This window comes from Podarcis pityusensis (genome assembly GCF_964106645.2).
Source record: "Podarcis pityusensis genome assembly, chromosome: 2".
Classification (NCBI taxonomy): domain Eukaryota; kingdom Metazoa; phylum Chordata; class Lepidosauria; order Squamata; family Lacertidae; genus Podarcis; species Podarcis pityusensis.
The window spans coordinates 110,576,863-110,594,722 of record NC_138029.1 but is presented as its reverse complement, the minus strand read 5'-3'; the positions used below and the strand labels follow the sequence as shown (position 1 = coordinate 110,594,722).

Sequence of the window (17,860 nt, the reverse complement as noted above, 5' to 3'; positions counted from 1 at the left end):
AATACGGCGGAGATGGAAAAACGCCACCTTTGCTGTGGCTGCAACCTGTGCCTCTATGGAAAGGGAGGCGTCAAACGTTACACCCAAGCTCTTGACAGAAGGCGCTGGCACTAATTGAGCCCCCGCAAGAGATGGGAGTTGGGCTCCCAAACCCATGTTGTCCCGACCCAGCCAGAAGACCTCTGTCTTCGAAGGATTTAACTTCATACGGCTCCCATGCAGCCATCCAGCCACAGCTTCCAAGCATCTGGTCAGTGTGTCCGGGGCCAAGTCAGGGCGGCCGTCCATCAACAGATAAAGCTGGCTGTCATCAGCATATTGATGACAACCCAGCCCAAAGCTCTGGACAATCTGGGTAAGGGGGCACATAAAAGATATTAAAAAGCATCAGGGATAGGATTGCACCCTGTGGGACTCCACACACCAAGGAGTGCCGCAGTGACCACTCCCTCCCTAGCGCCACCCTCTGTCTCCGACCTGAGATAAAGAGTCTCCTGGGTCTACCTAGCAATGGTTGATCTTTGCCTTAATTTGTAACTCAGTGCCTTGAACATCCCACTGGCATTTCTTTTTAAATGCTGATAATGTTTTATTGCATATTTATTATTATTATTTCGGTATCTCATTTTTAACAAAGTATTTTTATACATAGGAAGAGCAGATCTTGGATTGACAAAATTATGGTTTGTAAAGTAAAAAGATTTTTTTAAAAAGGTTTTGTTTATCTCTGTTCTGAAATCTGCTTTTAAAGTAAAGTGTGTCAATATATTTGGGTTTGTTTATAAAGCAGAAGTGACTAGCTGTTCCTGGAAGCCCAAAAATGAGCTCTATATGAACAAAAGTTTTACCTATAATTATTCATAATGAAAAGTTGTAAGAAACGTGAGATTTTGCACCCTTGAGCTTTTGAACTACAACTCCCATCAACCTTGGCCATACAGGCTGAGGCTTATGGGCGTTGTGGCCCAACATCTGAGTAACCCCATGTTGGAGATCCCTGCTCGAAACTTTTTTTATTTAATTTCTATTCCACTTTATATTTTCAAGAAAAACCTCAAAGCGGTTCACAGCATATTAAATCAATAAAACATAAATAAAACAACCTGAAAAATGTGAAATATAGAATATACAGTCAAAGCAACATAACAGAAAACAAAAATATTATCTTAAAAGATTTCAAAATAAAACAGTACAAAGGTTGACGACAGAATTCATATTTAACATAGTAGAGCTGGGTGAGTCTGGGCCCCACCCCTTTGGCCAGGTGGAAAAGACCTTGCAGGGAGTGGTGGACTTTACACCTCACAGCCGGGCGATGTTCCTCCGGCCCCATGAGCAGCCTCTTTAATGGGACCCAAGTGTGTTTAAGGTTGCAATTAACTTAATCTTCCCTAGATCTGCTTTTAGCAGAAGCATGTGCCACTCCCACTGCCCATCTTCAAACTCAGAGTAGCAAGCACATGTATCCTGTAGGTGCGCTTGGCTCTTCCTGTTCAGCGTCACTAAAACTCTCCTCCCCCCACCCCCTCTCACGAAACGACAGCCTCCTTTTAAGCACCCTGACAGTTATTTGCTATTCCTCCACCATTGCTCTCACAGTGCATGTGCAATACACACGCTTCGCTCTAGGGCCTCCTGAAGCATCTTACGCGCCAAGACAAAGGGACGCTCTCCTGCTAAATGCACGCTCACTGATTACAGGCGCGTACTCGGGAGAAACACGAACTAGCCTTGCACGGAAAAAGCATCCCCTCTACTTCTCTACCCTTCTCTCCCCCCTCCCCCCCAGCCTAGTCCCACACGTTCTCCCCTAAACCAAAACCTAACCAGGGACCCAGCTGAGGAGAGCTGCACCGAGGCATTTGTGGGAAAATCCCCCTCCCAGGATTCTTCCCGGGAGCAGGAGGACTGTATAGATTTGGAAAAGTGATTTGCAGAGGAACATAGTTCAGAAGGCAGAAGCTGGGAAATACTGGATGGGGAACAGCTTGCAGAAGAAACTCTGGAGGGGGGGAGAGTTAACAGATTCACTGTCTCTGGAAAGCATCCATCCACTCTCCCCAAGGTCAAGGAGAGCAGCGAAAGTGGCAGGACAGAAAACACAGAGGGAACTAGCTCAGATTACGAGACGCAGAAGTGGCAGGGGTAACTAGGGATGTGAGGGACTGGACCTCTTCATTGGGAGCACCGCCATTCCTAGAAGACGGGTTCTTTGTCCCCTTGCTGGGATCATTAAAGTTTCTAACTGGTAAGAAGACTCCTTTTCCTTTGTTCTGCTTTGTTCTGCCTGAAAGATGCTGATCCACAAGACAAGGGCAGCGCATCATTTTGGCAGTGATGGGTGGAGTCAAAACTCAACAGATTCATCACACGCCTTGAGCATTCCAGATTCACACTCTCCCCCTGGATAATCTAGCAACAACTTGCAACTTCTTTTGTACATCAAGTATATGTGACCTTCATTACTTTAATACATATATATGTGTATACAAATTTAAATACAAAAACAAAAACATCACATGGGTTCCATGTATTTAAAATTGATTTCTGCCTTTATGAGTTTCTTGACGTAAATTAAATAGTGAACATTGAGTGCAACGTTGCATACATTTATATAGTTTTTCACCTGTGTGAATTTGCTTAGGAATATTAAGGTCTCCACTCTGTCTTAAGCTCTTTCCACATTCCCTACATCTGTGGTTTCCCCCCTGTGTGAGTTAGCTGATGTTTCCTAAGGCCTCCACTTTGACTAAAGCTCTTTCCACACTCCATACAATTAAATGGTTTCTCCGTGTGAGTTTGTTGATGTATTCTAAGGTCTCCACTACGACTGAAGCTCTTTCCACATTCCATGCATTTAAATGGTTTCTCCCCCGTGTGAGTTCGGTGATGTATTCTAAGGGCTCCACTTTGACTGAAGCTCTTTCCACATTCAATGCATTTAAATGGTTTCTCCCCTGTGTGAGTTAGTTGGTGTGTTCTAAGGTTTCCACTTTGACTGAAGCTCTTTCCACATTCAAGACATTTAAATGGTTTATGCCCCGTGTGAGTTTGTTGATGTATTCTAAGTTTTCCACTTTGACTGAAGCTCTTTCCACATTCAATACATTGAAACGGTTTCTCCCCCGTGTGAGTACGTTGATGTATTCTAAGGGCTCCACTATGACTGAAGCTCTTTCCACATTCAATACATTGAAATAGTTTCTCCCCCATGTGAATTTGTTGATGTATTCTAAGTGTCCCACTTTGACTGAAGCTCTTTCCACATTCAATACATTTAAATGGTTTCTCCCCTGTGTGAGTTCGTTGGTGTATTCTAAGGTGACCACTACGACTGCAGCTCTTTCCACATTCGAGACATTTAAACCGTTTCTCTCCTGTGTGAGTTTGTTGATGTATTCTAAGGTCTCCGTTTTGACCAAAGCTCTTTCCACATTCAATACATTTAAATGGTTTCTCCCCCGTGTGAGTTCGTTGATGTATTCTAAGTTTACCACTTTGAGTGAAGCTCTTTCCGCACTCCATGCATTCAAACGGTTTCTCCCCCGTGTTAATTCGTCGGTGTATCCTCATTTTTCCACAGTGACTAAAGCACATTCCACATTCCCTGCATTTAACTGGCCTCTCTGCTCTTCCCACTGATTTCACAGACCTCTCCGTAGAATCCTGACCATCATCTTCCTCACCTGTTTGGGGCAGGGAGAGAATCCTGTTAGACTTTTAGGAAAGACAATAAATGAACTGAACACACGTCAATCCCCATGTGCACCTTCTCTTATTTTCACTCCCTCTCCATTTTCAACTGTCTCCATATTCCAAATTTTTAGGAATGCAGATGAGATAATGGCTAGAGAAACCCATGATCACTCCATTCACACTTAAGAAAGCACCATCATTTTATAGTAGATATCTACGGTGGGACTGGCTTATAAGACACGTCTCTTTTTCTTTTTCAAGTGAGGAAATGATCACAGGCTCCAATAGCAGTCTCTCCTATGAGTAAGAAGTAAAACTGAAGTGCTCTTATGCCACATGTAAGTGTAAAATCATTGCAATATATTAGAAGCTTTCTGCATCGGGTAAAGGCCCACCTAGTCCAGCACCCTGTTTTCACAGTGGCCAAGCAGAAGCCTGTGGGAAACCAGCAAGCAAGATTTCAGCCCAAGAGCCCTCTGCCCTCCTGTGCTTTCCAGAAACTAGTATTAAGAAGCATTATTGCCTAGGACCGCAAGCGCAGAGCACAGACACCAGCCTAATCCCTTTATTCAAGATATCCAAGTTGCTGGCCGTCACTGTCTCTTGTGGGATGGAAGTCCATAGATTAACTATGCTTCTGTTTATTCATCTTCTGCAGCCCATAAAGGCTCATAAATGTATTATGGCTTAAGCTTTTGTGAGCTACAGTCTGACATTGTGGAATCTTGACTAGGAAAGCTGGTGCCACTATAAACCCGTGAGTCTTTTTGTCGGGTTTTTGTACTTATTTTGAACTTAAGTCTTAATCTGCAAAGGACTGCTTTGAATACATGGGTTGCCCTTGAATGGAGAAGAAGAAAGCACCTTGCTTGCATCTGGATCCCCTGGGAGAGGCGGTGGATCCAGTGATTGTGAATGAACAAGACCTCTCCCTTCCGTGCGGTGGGAGTGGGTGGGTTAAAAGTGGGGGAGAGACCTCCCCTCCTGTCCTTTTGGGAAATAGGAGCTTTTGCCGTGAGTAAACAACTTAGATGGCAAGTTCTCAAGAGAAGCACTTTGGAGCCCTGCTTGCTCATGCTATCTGTGTGTGCATGTGTGTCTTTGGACCTAGAAGACAACATACACTAGTGGTCAAAATTGTGGAAACCTTGGAGAAGGTGTTTTTCTGGGGTTTGATGGCTCATAATACCCCCCCTTTTTGGGAGTAATACCATAAAATTATATATCAACGGAAAGATATAGTGGTACTTCAGGTTACAGACGCTTCAGGTTACAGACTCCGCTAACCCAGAAATAGTACCTCGGGTTAAGAACTTTGCTTCAGAATGAGAACAGAAATTGTGCTCTGGTGGCACGGCGGCAGCAGGAGGCCCCATTAGCTAAAGTGGTGCTTCAGGTTAAGAACAGTTTCAGGTTAAGAACAGACCACTGTAATTTAAAGTACCACTGTAATTTAAAGTAGAATGTAATACAACAACTTTTAGGAAGGATTGCAACATAAATAAGCAAGACATTTGTCAGTGTGTTATGTGATTGCAATCAAGTTGGTTGGGGATTTTTTTGTTCTTTCAGTTAGTGAACTTGTAAAATGTAATAAAATAAAATAAATGTCACAAAGAGTTGACTTTGTGATTGCGGGCTTCTGGGCTGGAGTAAGACAGAGCCCTTAGGAGGATTTCAGGCCACCGAGGAGAGGTTTAGGGGCTAAAAAAAGCCTCCCGCACAAAACTCTGCAGAAGAGTGGGGCTGCAACGGGGTCCAGCTGAGCCCCAGGTCTCCCGTCAAACCGGCTCCCGCAGTTGCATCAGCAGCGGGTGGGGGAGGGGAAGACGGTTGAGGCGGGCTGTCGGCTCCAACGCACACCTGAATATCCGAAGCCTAAAAGCCGCCCTCTGAAGTGACAGATCTTCTGTTAGAAAGTAAAAGAAAAAGAAGCTTTTGGAGAGGAATTTAAAAATTTGGACTTAAATTCAATTTGAACTTCAAAGTGAGAAGTATTAAAAATGGAAGTCGTACTTCTGCTATTCAGGGGAGAACCCTGCAGAGACGTTTTGTGAATAAGATGGAATGAGATGAATGAGATGAAAGCCCCCAAAAATCTACATTACAGCCTCTGAGTGAAAGCAAATTTATTTTTAACCCTAAAATTCCTGCTTTGCTGGAAGAACAGGATTTGTAAATAGTTGCCTCTCAGTTTTGACAAGCTCTGCGATTTGAATATCCAACAACTTGGAATTTTTTGAGACATCCACCAAAGTCTGGCAGGATTAGACCCTGTGTAGCTGGAGGGGTGATAAAAAAGGAAAGTGGCCAACATATAGAGACTTGTTAATAGAAGAGGAGAAAGGTTTGAAATTTAAAAGTTATGAAAACTTGAAAAGTACTTTACAAAGTTGGTTGCATCACAGACAAATTAATGAGCAATTTAAAGAAGATAATAAAAGGGGGTTCAGCTATACTATCTCAAACTTTCAAAAGGAAATTGTGGAGGGAAATACCAAATTATTGAAGAGAACATATAACATTTTGCTATATGGAGAGACTTTAGATGAGAAGGTAAAATCAGCCCAAATAAAATGGGCTCCGGATGTTGGGCTTAATATACAGTTGGAGGAATGGGAAAGTTTATGAAAACAAATGTAAAGTTTACAGATTGTATATCATTAAGAGAAAATTACAGTGGTACCTTGGGTTAAGTACTTACCGTATTTCCCCCTCTATAACACGCAGATTTTTTCTCCTAAAAAGGAAGGGGAAATGTCTATGTGTGTTACTGAGCGAATGTGTGGTCCCTGGAGCCAAATGGTGCGAGGGGGGGGCAAAAAAAACCAGGCAAAAATCAAATTGCGCGTCTCGGAGAAGGGAAACCTGAAAAGAGGAAGCGGCTGCTTTCCTGCATTCTGCCTCAGGGTCTTACTGCCCACCCTCCTCTGTTTCCTTGCTGTTTTTGCTCAAACGGAACAAAGAGCAGGGAAAGCCCCTCCCCTCCAGGCAAGCAGAGAGGAAAGCAGTGTCCTCTCTGTGCTCCGGTGCTGCTGAAAACATGCAGAAGGGAGAGAGAGAGAGCGAGCGCGCAAGCTGGCTATCTTGGGTGGGTAGGTGAGTGAAAACTTTTGCCTTCCTTTCCTCCCTCCCGTTATACCCCTCTCCTGCATTCTTAGCCAGCTGCTTCTCGGCACACCCCTCTCCTGCTCCTTGTCCCTTCTGTGTTTTTCCTTCCCTCCCCACTTAAAATGTAGTTAAAAAGCATGGATCTACATGGATCCTCAGGATCTTTGCATTGGGTCACCCCAAATTCACCATCAGATCACATAGCATGTCCATGGCTACAGCCTGCCCCCCAAAATCACGCACCCACTGTTGCCTGGGGCTGCAATGGTGCAAAAACGTGGTTACAAAGCATGGATCCACAGGGATTCTCAGGATTTTTGCATTGGGTCACCCCAAATTCACCATCAGATCACATGTCTGTGGCCACAGCATGAAGCGCAAAAATGATACATCCACTGTTTCATTCAGAATGTTTTTTCCCTTGTTTTTCTCCTCTAAAAACGATGTGCGTGTTATGGTCAGGTGCGTGTTATAGAGCGAAAAATACGGTAATTCATTCCAGCGGTCCATTCTTAACCTGAAACTGTTCTTAACCTGATGCACCACTTCAGCTAATGGGGCCTCCTGCTGCTGCTGCGCCGCCGGAGCACAATTTCTGTTCTCATCCTGAAGCAAAGTTCTTAACCTAAGGTACTATTTCTGGGTTAGCAGAGTCTGTAACCTGAAGCATATGTAACCTGAGGTACCACTGTATTTGAAAATGATATATAGATGGTATATCACACCGGAAAAACTTCAAAAATGTATAAAACAGGATCCAAGATATGTTGGAGATGTAAAGAGAAAGATGGTACCGTATTTTTTGCTCTATAACACGCACCTGACCATAACACGCACGTAGTTTTTAGAGGAGGAAAACAAGAAAAAAATATTCTAAACGAAACAGTGGATGTATGATTTTTGTGGTTCATGCTGTGGCCACAGACATGTGATCTGACAGTGAGTTTGGGGTAGCCCAATGCAAAAATCCTGAGGATCCATGTGGATCCATGCTTTGTAACCACGTTTTTGCGCCATTGCGGCCCCATGAAACAGTGGGTGCGTGTGTTTTTTGGTGTAGGCGGTAGCCATGGATATGCTATGTTATCTGATGGTGAATTTGGGGTGTGGAGAGGAAACCATGATAGTAACCACTCTGAGACAAATCAAGAAAAATTATGACCAACACTCTCCCCCAACAAGCGCAGTGAGGTCAAAACACACACACACACGGAGAGAGAGAACTGGCCCTAAAGTCGCAGGGCACTAGAAGTCGCAGGGGCGCTGGGGGAGTGAACGGGAAGCAGGAGGAGGAGAAGGAGCCCTCACACACACACAGACACACAGAGTGTCAATCCTAAAGTTGCAGGGAGAGTGAACGGGAAGCAGGAGGAGGAGAAGGAGCCCTCACACACACACAGACACACAGAGTGTCAATCCTAAAGTCGCAGGAGAGCGCAGGGGCGCAGGGAGAGTGAACGGGAAGCCGGAGGAGGAGAAGGAGCCCTCTCTCTCTCACACACACACAGAGTGTCAATCCTAAAGTCGCAGGGAGAGTGAACGGGAAGCAGGAGGAGGAGAAGGAGCCCTCTCTCTCACACACTCTCACACACACACAGACACACAGAGTATCAATCCTAAAGTGGCAGGAGAGCGTAGGGGCGCTGGGAGAATGAACGGGAAGCAGGAGGAGGAGAACGATAGCTCAAGCACACACACACACACAGCCCCTACAGTGGCTAATCCAAAATCGGACAGCAAAAAACTGCAGGCAGGGACAGAGAGCACAGGGTTGTTTTAAAGCAGCCAACCCCGCTCTGCTTCTCTCCCTCCTCCCCGGCTCTGCTAGCTTACACCCGCTTTTGAGCCACGGACTGCTCACTACTGCAGCAGATTCCCCCGCCATCTGTAGGCATTCGCTCCATAACACGCACAGACATTTCCCCTTACTTTCTAGGAGGAAAAATCTGCGTGTTATGGAGCGAAATTTACGGTACTTTTTTCATGTATGGTGGGAATGCAAGAAGGTTAAAGAATACTGGGAAATGATATATAATGAACTGAAAAAAATGCTGAAAAAACCCTTTGTTTAAAAACCAGAATCTTTCCTGTTTCTAATTTTAGATCATGATACATGAGAGGGAAATTGGACATAGTTTATGTATGCGACAACAGCAACAAGAATTTTATTAGCACAAGTATGGAAAACAGAAAACGCCAACAAAGGAAGCAGTGCAAGCCAAGCTTATGGACTACACGGAACTAGCTAAGCTGACAGAGAGAATACATGAGAGAGACAACATCGATTTCAAAAAAGAGTGGGAACCATTTATAAACTATAGAAAAAGACAGTATAAAGATATGGACTCTTTGGCAGGTTTTGACAACTATATAAGAAGCAAAATCAGCAGAGTATAGAATTTGTTTAATAAATCAATACAGAAATATGGGGGAAGCCAAAGAGGAGGGAGGGGAGAAATACGGATATAGAAATTGTTCAATTAAGATTTGTGGAAATTTGTTGTTATAATTTGAAAATTCAATAAAAATATTTTTTTAAAAAATGTGTTTTGCGATTGCTATCAAGTTGGTTGAGGTTTTTTTCATTTAGTGAGCTTGTAAAACGTAATAAAATTAAATAAATGGCACAAATAGATGACTGGTCACCTAGAAAGGGATGTAAAATAGTACTATTAAGTGAACAAGGCTACAGTTATGAAGATATTAGAAGAAAAATTGGCAGAAACTTAACCAAAGGGGGCATTTCTAAATTTTGGAAGAGGTATAAGGAGACGCAGTCACTACAAAATCAGACTGGGCTAAACCCATGTTAACTGGACAGGCCATAGATTGTTTAATGAGCCCAATGCCTGGGAGAAGAGGAATGCTTTTGCCTGGTGTCTAAAGAGAAGGAAGGAAGGACACTGAGGTTCACTTCCGAGGGTCTTCTGCCAGTTCCCTCCCTGCAAGAAGCGAGGTTACAGGGAACCAGGCAGAGGGCCTTCTCGGTGGTGGCGCCCTCCCTGTGGAAAGCCCTCCCTTCCAATTTCAAATAAACAAGTATCTGACTTTTAGAAGACATCTGGAGGCAGCCCTGTACTGGGAAGGTTTTAACGTTTGATCTTTTATTATGGTTTATCTAAGTTGTAAGCCACACTGGAAACCCAGCCAGAGGGGCAGGTATTATTATTACAGATAGGTAGCCGTGTTGGTCTGCCATAGTCAAAACAAAAAAAAATTCCTTTCAGTAGCACCTTAAAGACCAACTAAGTTAGTTCTTGGTATGAGCTTTCGTGTGCATGCAACTTCTTCAGATACACAGGTATTATTATTATTATTATTATTATTAACCTGCCCATCAATGCCCAAGCTTCTTCCCTTCCCCGCCTCCTTCCAGGCAAATCCCTGGCAGCAGGGCCAGGAATGGGAGCCCCCGCCTGGGAGGCAAGGAGGGACCCCGCTTAATTAGGAGGCTTAATTAGGACGAAGCAGACCCCTTCCCTCCCTCCTTTGCAAGCCCCGATTTTATCTCCGCTGATGAAGCCGGAAGTCAGGTGACTCTGGCGGGGAAGGAGAAGTTTCTCCCCCCCCCCCCACCAGCCTCTTTCCTTTCCTTTGATAACTGGGGGAAGGAAAACCTTGCAGGACCAGCCAACGGGGAGACGAGGGAGGGAAGCTGGGCTTCCAGTATAGGGAACATCAGCTACTGTGGACCTCGCCCTCTTGCAAGAACGTATTGTAATCAATAAACTCTTCACTGCCTCACCCATTTGGTTCAGATTGTATTTCAAGGAGGGATCAAGGGTCTCATGACCCACTCTTACAATGTAGGAAGCAGCTTTCAGCAAAAAAAGCCTAATGACTCTTCTGGGTAAATGAATAAATTATTTTAATAAATATCTAAATGGAGAGCATATTTTACATTCTCATGTTCATGCAAACATGGTTCCACTCCAACCTCACTTAGTCCCCACTTCCACCTCAGCAAAGTGTTCTTTATACAGAAATCTCCTGAAAAGAAGTCTCTCTATTTACATTATAGGGAGGGACCACTCTCTGACTGGCTTATTGCACCTTCATAACACCCTGTGTCTTTTGCAGTGTCCTGTATTCTCCTCACAGATACACAGAAATAGGGAACAGTGACATGCAGCAGCAGCAGCAGCAAGACAGACACACTGTCAAAGAATACCTCCCATTCGACCACTCCGGGGGGTGGGGGGACGACGACCATGTACTTTTGATGCCTGCCAAATGTACGCTACGGATGTGAAAGCAATATTCTGCACAGGAAATACTGAGGAAAAGTGGAAGGCAGTTTTAATTTGTAAGGAGGGAGGGGAAGTTCTTTGCTTTGCTTTCAGTCCTGACAAATAAAGCAATAAATTGGGGGGGGGGGGGGACAATCAACACTGCCAGTAGTACCTGTATGCCACTATATACACAAGAACTCTGTAGCAATGAATCCACTAGCAAATGGGAGGGGGGTGATGGTGATAAACAAATCTAAACAGCATCTCGAGTGCTGAGATCCCATCAAAGGGAAGGGAAATGTGCACAAGCCCTACAGCTGTAATAACATCTCTCTGAACGTCTTTATTTTTTCTTACTATATCCATAGTTCCCTCAACCATTCCTTTACTCCAACTCCCATTAGCCCCTACTGGTGTGGCCAATGGCCAGGAATGACAGAAGTCATAGCCTAGCATAGTTCAGTGGGATGTGGGCAGGCCTTAGGTTTGCATGCTCTTGCGCAACTGTCAGTTTGGAAGCTTCCACTCTTTTTCAGACCAAGGGCCAGATTCCCTCCCGGATCGCCTTCCAGGGGCCACATGCCAGGGCTGGGCAGGGTGAGAGAGGCAAAGGTGGGTCAAACAAGGAGCGCAACTTTTGCCTTTCTAGAGGAAGTTATATCTGATACACACACAACTATCTGCCTTCTACCAAAGAGGGAGGAGGCATTGTCAAGAGTTGAAAGGTACATCCCGGCTGGCTAATGGGCGAAGCAGAGCCATGGATTCAGAGCAGTGAATTCAGAGGACCACAGACCACATGTGCATTTGGCCCCCCGGGTCTGAAGTGTTGGAATTCTGCCTGGGTCAGAGGAATGTGCCACAGCGTAGGCACCGGCAGATATTCCTGTCGACCTCCCCGCGTCTCCACTCTGCTGATAAGCAGGCGAGGTCCGGCGATTCTTCTCAGATGTATGAGAGGAACACACCGTTCTTCCTCTCTCCCCTTTGGTGTCCCCAGGGAGGGGAAAGAAGCAGACAGAAAACTATTTACATCATTTATTTCTGCCTCTTACATCAGTACAGAGAATCATGTCTGCACTCAACAACAGCAAGAAGAAACTCCTCCCAAGTACATCCAGTACGGGTCATATGACACACACACACTGAGCTAACATCCGGTGCTCAGTACAGAATGGACTGCCCCTTTGTTCCCATGGCAACAGTCACAAACATCCTGTCTGGCTTTCCAGCCACAAGCAGCTGGCTGAGCTGCTAGAGCCTTTGCTTGCTGCAGCATTGGTGCTTTATGGTAACATACTCCCCCTAAAGTATCAATGTGTGCCGCGAGCAAAGCGTCATCCAGAGAAGAAAACAAACAGTTGTTATATTTATAACATTCCCCTGTTGTTTCAGTTCCACCCTTGGAACTACCCGCCACTGGTTTAACCAATGTACCTCTCTGGTTGTGTGACTTCGCATTACCTCGGTTAACAACTCTCTGTTGTGCCTTTGTCTCTGACTCAGACACAGCTTCAATCTGTCCTTGGTCGTTTACAATAGCAACATATGCAAGGTTAGCAAACTCCTTTGAATACCTCTTGGGTGGTACACCCTTCGTTGCTCTCTCAGACCTACGTAAAAGTTGCTGCTCTTCTCTGCTTTCTGGTTCAGCCTCTGAACTCTCTGGAGAACCAGTACTAAGCTTAATCAATGGTTCATCCTCCTCTTCTGAGGGTCTAGTCATTATGTGAGATTTCCTCTCAATGACTGTGACAACTGAGCTGTCTGAGCTATCGCTGTCATCATCAGTACTACTGAACTCAATAAGATCAAACTCATCATCATCATCATCATCAGAATCCTCTGTGGGAAATGTGTGAACAATCAACCTCTCCTGTTCAGGAGCACTCTCTAGAAACTTTGTGAGAATCACCTGACCAGATTCAGACAAAATTACTCTGTAGAGACCTTTTTCATAACCTACGAAAATGCCTCTGGCATTCTTTACACCACCTGGAGCTTCTGTTCTCACATGAGACCCGAAAACCTTGAAATAGGCAACAGAAGGTTTTCTATTGAACAGCTTCTCAAAAGGAGAAATTCCCAAGTCTTTTGAGACCTTTCTCAACCACACGTGAACATAGGACATTAACGACTCCGCCCAATATTCATGTGGCAAATGTGAACTCAGCAATTGTGCATTCATTCCCTTTTGCAATTCTTTGTTCACTTTTACACAGACCCCCCTGTTCCACGCTTCTGGCGAGACAGCAACTTTGTGGTCTATCCCTTTTCCATCCAGGAACTTCTGAAACTTCTGTAACAGAAAAACTTGTTTGTCATCTGTGAAAAGACAATCAATGTTAGCATCATGCATATTTTTAACCTTGTCACAAAACTCCTGAAACTTTTCTAAAGTTTCCTGCGGTTTCTCCATCAAATAAACCCAAGAATAATTAGTGAAAGAATCCACACACAAAAGGTAATATTTTGCATTGCCTCTAGATGGCGCTAGAGGACCAATCACATCAGCATACACCCGCTGAAATGCTCTGTCGACCTTCTTTTTTTTTTTTTTTTTTTTTTTTTTTTGCTTTTATGATTTTATTGAATTCCAACTCATAATACATTTTATCCATTATACAACAAATCATATCCATTTTAGACTTCCTTCAACGTCACTGACATTCTTTCATAGTTATCCTTTTGGTACACATTCCATTCTTCCATATTGCCATTTACACCTCCCTTCCCTCATTATTTCTATTAAACAATATTCATAAATTCTTTACAGAGCCTCTTTAAAACCCGCCAGCGTTGTATTTGCACCATAGTTATTTTCCAGATAACACACAAATTTCTCCCAGTCCTTTATAAATTTTTGGTCTTTAGTGTATCTGATTTTCCCTGTTAATTTGTCCAGTTCTGCATATTCTATTAATTTTGCTCTCCACTCTTCTACCCTTGGAATTTCCTCCTGCTTCCACCTCTGAGCCAATACGATTCTGGCAGCTGTTACAGCATACTGGAAAAGTTTGCAATCTTTCCTTCTAATGTCCTTCCCTACAACACCTAATAAAAAAGCCTCTGGCCTTTTCACAAAGGTATACTTTAACATCTTCTTCATCTCATTATAGATCTCATCCCAGAAGCTTTTTACTTTCTTACATTCCCACCACTGGTGGAAGAATGTCCCTTCTTTGCATTTACATTTCCAGCATTTGTTATATACCTTATACATCTTTGCCAATCTTACAGGTGACAGGTACCATCTGTAGAGCATTTTCATCATATTTTCCTTCAATAACGTGCAGGCCGTAAATTTTATGTTCTCTTTCCACAACCTTTCCCAATCCTCCAGTTGAATATTATATCCTAAGTCCCTTGCCCACTGTACCATCACTGACTTCACCTCCTCATCTTTCGTGTGCCACTCTAACATTATTTTATACATCTTTGATAGATTTTTAAATTCGTTATTTATTATTTCCTTTTGGAAGGTTGATTCTTTTTCTGCATACCCCCTTTCCTTCAACTCTTTTTTAAACATTTCGTTTATCTGGAAGTAGTGTAGCCAATCATATGTTAATGCTTTAACTTGGTCGTATGATTTCATTTTCCACTTCCCTCCTTCATTGGTAACCATTTCTCCATATGTTCCCCACTTTCCTCTCATGTTAGTTTTCTTAACACACATTATTTCTAACGGGGATAACCAATGTGGGACTTTTGGTTCTAGTATATTTTTATATCTATCCCAAACCTCTATTAGTGCTCCTCTAAAAATGTGATTTCCAAATCCCTTATGTACTCTCTTTTTGTCACACCATAGGTACGCGTGCCACCCAAATTTGTTATTAAACCCTTCCAAATCTAATAATTCTTTGTTTTCCAATTTTACCCATTCTTTTAACCAGCACAGGCATGCTGCCTCATAATACAATCTCATGTCTGGTAGTGCGAAGCCTCCTGCTCTGTCGACCTTCTTGGCCACCTTCCGGGTGTCCTTGTTGGTCAGACCTGCAAGAGAAATTTCGTTAGAATCAGAAGAATTACATTTCATGTAATCACTTTGATCAAAAGTCAACAAATACAGTCCATCTTTCTCTCTGGCAGTAAGAAACAGTTCTCCATCTTTGTAGATCTTGCATCTTTTAGCATCATAGGACAGTTTCAGTCCTTTCTTTGCAATCTGCGACACACTCAGCAGATTAAATCTCAGTTCTGGAACCAGGTAAACATCGCTTATAGTCAAGTTCAGACTCTCAAGATACACAGTCCCAATTCCGGTCGCTTCCAGCTCTTGACCGTTGGCCTGTTTCACAGTGAAGCTTTGCTTCTTCAACGTCGAAAACAGTTCTCTGTGTGGGCAGAGATGCTTCGTGGCGCCTGTGTCGATTATGAATGCGTTCCCAACATCTGGCGTGGTTCCTTTCGCCATCATAGCCTTTGCAGGTTTCTCCTGGCACTTGGTACGGCCTTTGCTTGACGCCTCAGGCTTCGTTGAGCTGTTCTTGGCTCCTTTTGACTGTCGCGGCTTCCTACAGTTCCGCTGTAGATGCCCAGTCTGTCCACAATTGTAGCATCGGACAGCGCTCAATGCTACAGCATGCTCTCCAGTAGCATCAGCAGTGGGAAGATTTGAACTCTGTTCTTGCCTCCCCCTGTCCTTCACTTCCAGTGCAGTAAGTCTGTCGTGTTCATTCAGGACCACCGCATAGACCCTCTCCGCGGTCAGCTGCTGAGCCGGTAGGGAACCAAGCTGACTGGCAACGGATTTGTAAGTCCGATTCAGGCTGTTTATCACCATGAAGCAAAACACTTCCTCCTGTAGACGGAAATTACGTTCCACCATCTGTTGACGCAGATATTTCATTTCCGTCAGGTGCGCTTGTACATCTCCATCAGGCGCTAATCTCAGATTGGTCAACTTTTCAAAATACAGCAACGCTGAAGAACCTGCATCTCTCTGATGTGTTGTACGCAGCATATCCCAAACCTCCTTCGCGTGCTGTAAATCCTGAATATGCACAAGCTGCGAGTCTGACACACACAGAATTATAGCCGTCCTGGCCCTCACATTCTGTGATTCCCAACCTCTGGTTGGTGCTGCAGGGATGGGGTTTTCAATCACCTCAAACAGTCTCTGATTCTGCAGCAGGGCCTTCATCTTAATAGACCAAGATGCATAATTGTCATTGGTCAGGAGGGGTGGAGAAGGCAAGCCTCCCCCCTTCTTAGCATCCATTTTGAGTCCTTGCATTAACTCTCAAACAAACTGTAAAATCCAACAGTTGTTTTTTTCTTCCTCAGGCAGGCAAACTGCAAGTTGTTTACGCTCTTTGGCACCTGGCAGCTAAACTCTGGCTGCTACGGAAAGTCCCTCCAAGAGCACGTAAACTTGTAGCCAAAACATTCTCTGGTTTTGTTTCGCTTTCCCAGGCTCACACTCACAGTCCAGCCCCTTTGCCAGTAACTTTCCAACTTTCCGTTACTTAGCAACAGTGCATATAGGACTTCTTATCTTAACCACAGGAATTTGTGGAATGCAGGCTGAGTCTCTAAACTGCAGGCCTTTCTATCAGAGCTGTTTTGTTTTCTAAACGCAGCTCTCCCGTGAACCAGAGAATAAATCAATCTGCGTTCACACTTTAAGCCCGAAATGCAGCATACCTTGAGCTTTGTTGCCTTAAAACAGACGTTCCTCTGGATCCAGCGATCTGTGCAGCTTCTGGCTGTTCTCAGACGCTTATCTTCTCCCTCGGAGCAGAGGCGGACACTTCACCAGCCTCTCATGCAGATGTTCGATGAATCGCAACCATCCTCTGCTACCACTGTTGGAATTCTGCCTGGGTCAGAGGAATGTGCCACAGCGTAGGCACCGGCAGATATTCCTGTCGACCTCCCCGCGTCTCCACTCTGCTGATAAGCAGACGAGGTCCGGCGATTCTTCTCAGATGTATGAGAGGAACACACCGTTCTTCCTCTCTCCCCTTTGGTGTCCCCAGGGAGGGGAAAGAAGCAGACAGAAAACTATTTACATCATTTATTTCTGCCTCTTACATCAGTACAGAGAATCATGTCTGCACTCAACAACAGCAAGAAGAAACTCCTCCCAAGTACATCCAGTACGGGTCATATGACACACACACACTGAGCTAACATCCGGTGCTCAGTACAGAATGGACTGCCCCTTTGTTCCCATGGCAACAGTCACAAACATCCTGTCTGGCTTTCCAGCCACAAGCAGCTGGCTGAGCTGCTAGAGCCTTTGCTTGCTGCAGCATTGGTGCTTTATGGTAACATGAAGTTCTCCACCCTTGGCACATTAAGACCATGTGCAAACCAGGTAAGTGTAAAGAGTGCCGTTTCAACCCAACCGTGGTGTATATTTTATACAGGAATCAGTTGCGGCAACAGACATGCAGCCTCACACCTCTAGACCTGGCTTGGCATCAGAGATGAGGTTGGCAACCAAGATTTAGAAAGCTGAGGCATCTCTGTCCTTCAAGGGCACTATACCACTTTAAACAGTCATGGTTTCCCCCAAAGAATTCTGGGAGCTGTAGTTTGTTAAGGTTGCTTTAATTTGTGAAGTGCGCTGTGAGGTTTTTTTGCTTTTTGCAAATATACCTCTTCAGCACAGTGTCTTCCAAATACATTTCTGTTCCAAGCAAGCCATCAGAATTCATTGCCCATCCTCTTGCTTCTGTCGCGTTAATTCAAAGCATTCTTAATTTCAAGGCCTACCTGGGCTGAAGAAGACAAGGCCTTGAGAAAGATTCTGGTCAAGATGGCCGTCCAGCAGTGGACCACCTGCCTCTCAAACCCAAATATAT

General features: G+C 44.3%; 1 protein-coding gene across 4 annotated transcripts in view; it reads right to left on the bottom strand.

Annotated features, from left to right (window-relative positions):
* Positions 1–2,533: 2,533 nt before the first annotated feature.
* LOC308469920 (uncharacterized protein) overlaps positions 2,534–17,860 on the bottom strand; it is a 102,441-nt gene continuing 87,114 nt past the window's right edge. For all 4 annotated transcript variants that reach the window (XM_080993026.1, XM_080993027.1, XM_080993025.1 and 1 more), the window contains exon 2: positions 2,534–3,686. In XM_080993026.1, coding sequence (XP_080849152.1) covers positions 2,689–3,597 — 909 coding nt within the window. In that variant the 5' untranslated portion in view covers positions 3,598–3,686 and the 3' untranslated portion in view covers positions 2,534–2,688. The remainder of the gene's footprint in view (positions 3,687–17,860) is intronic.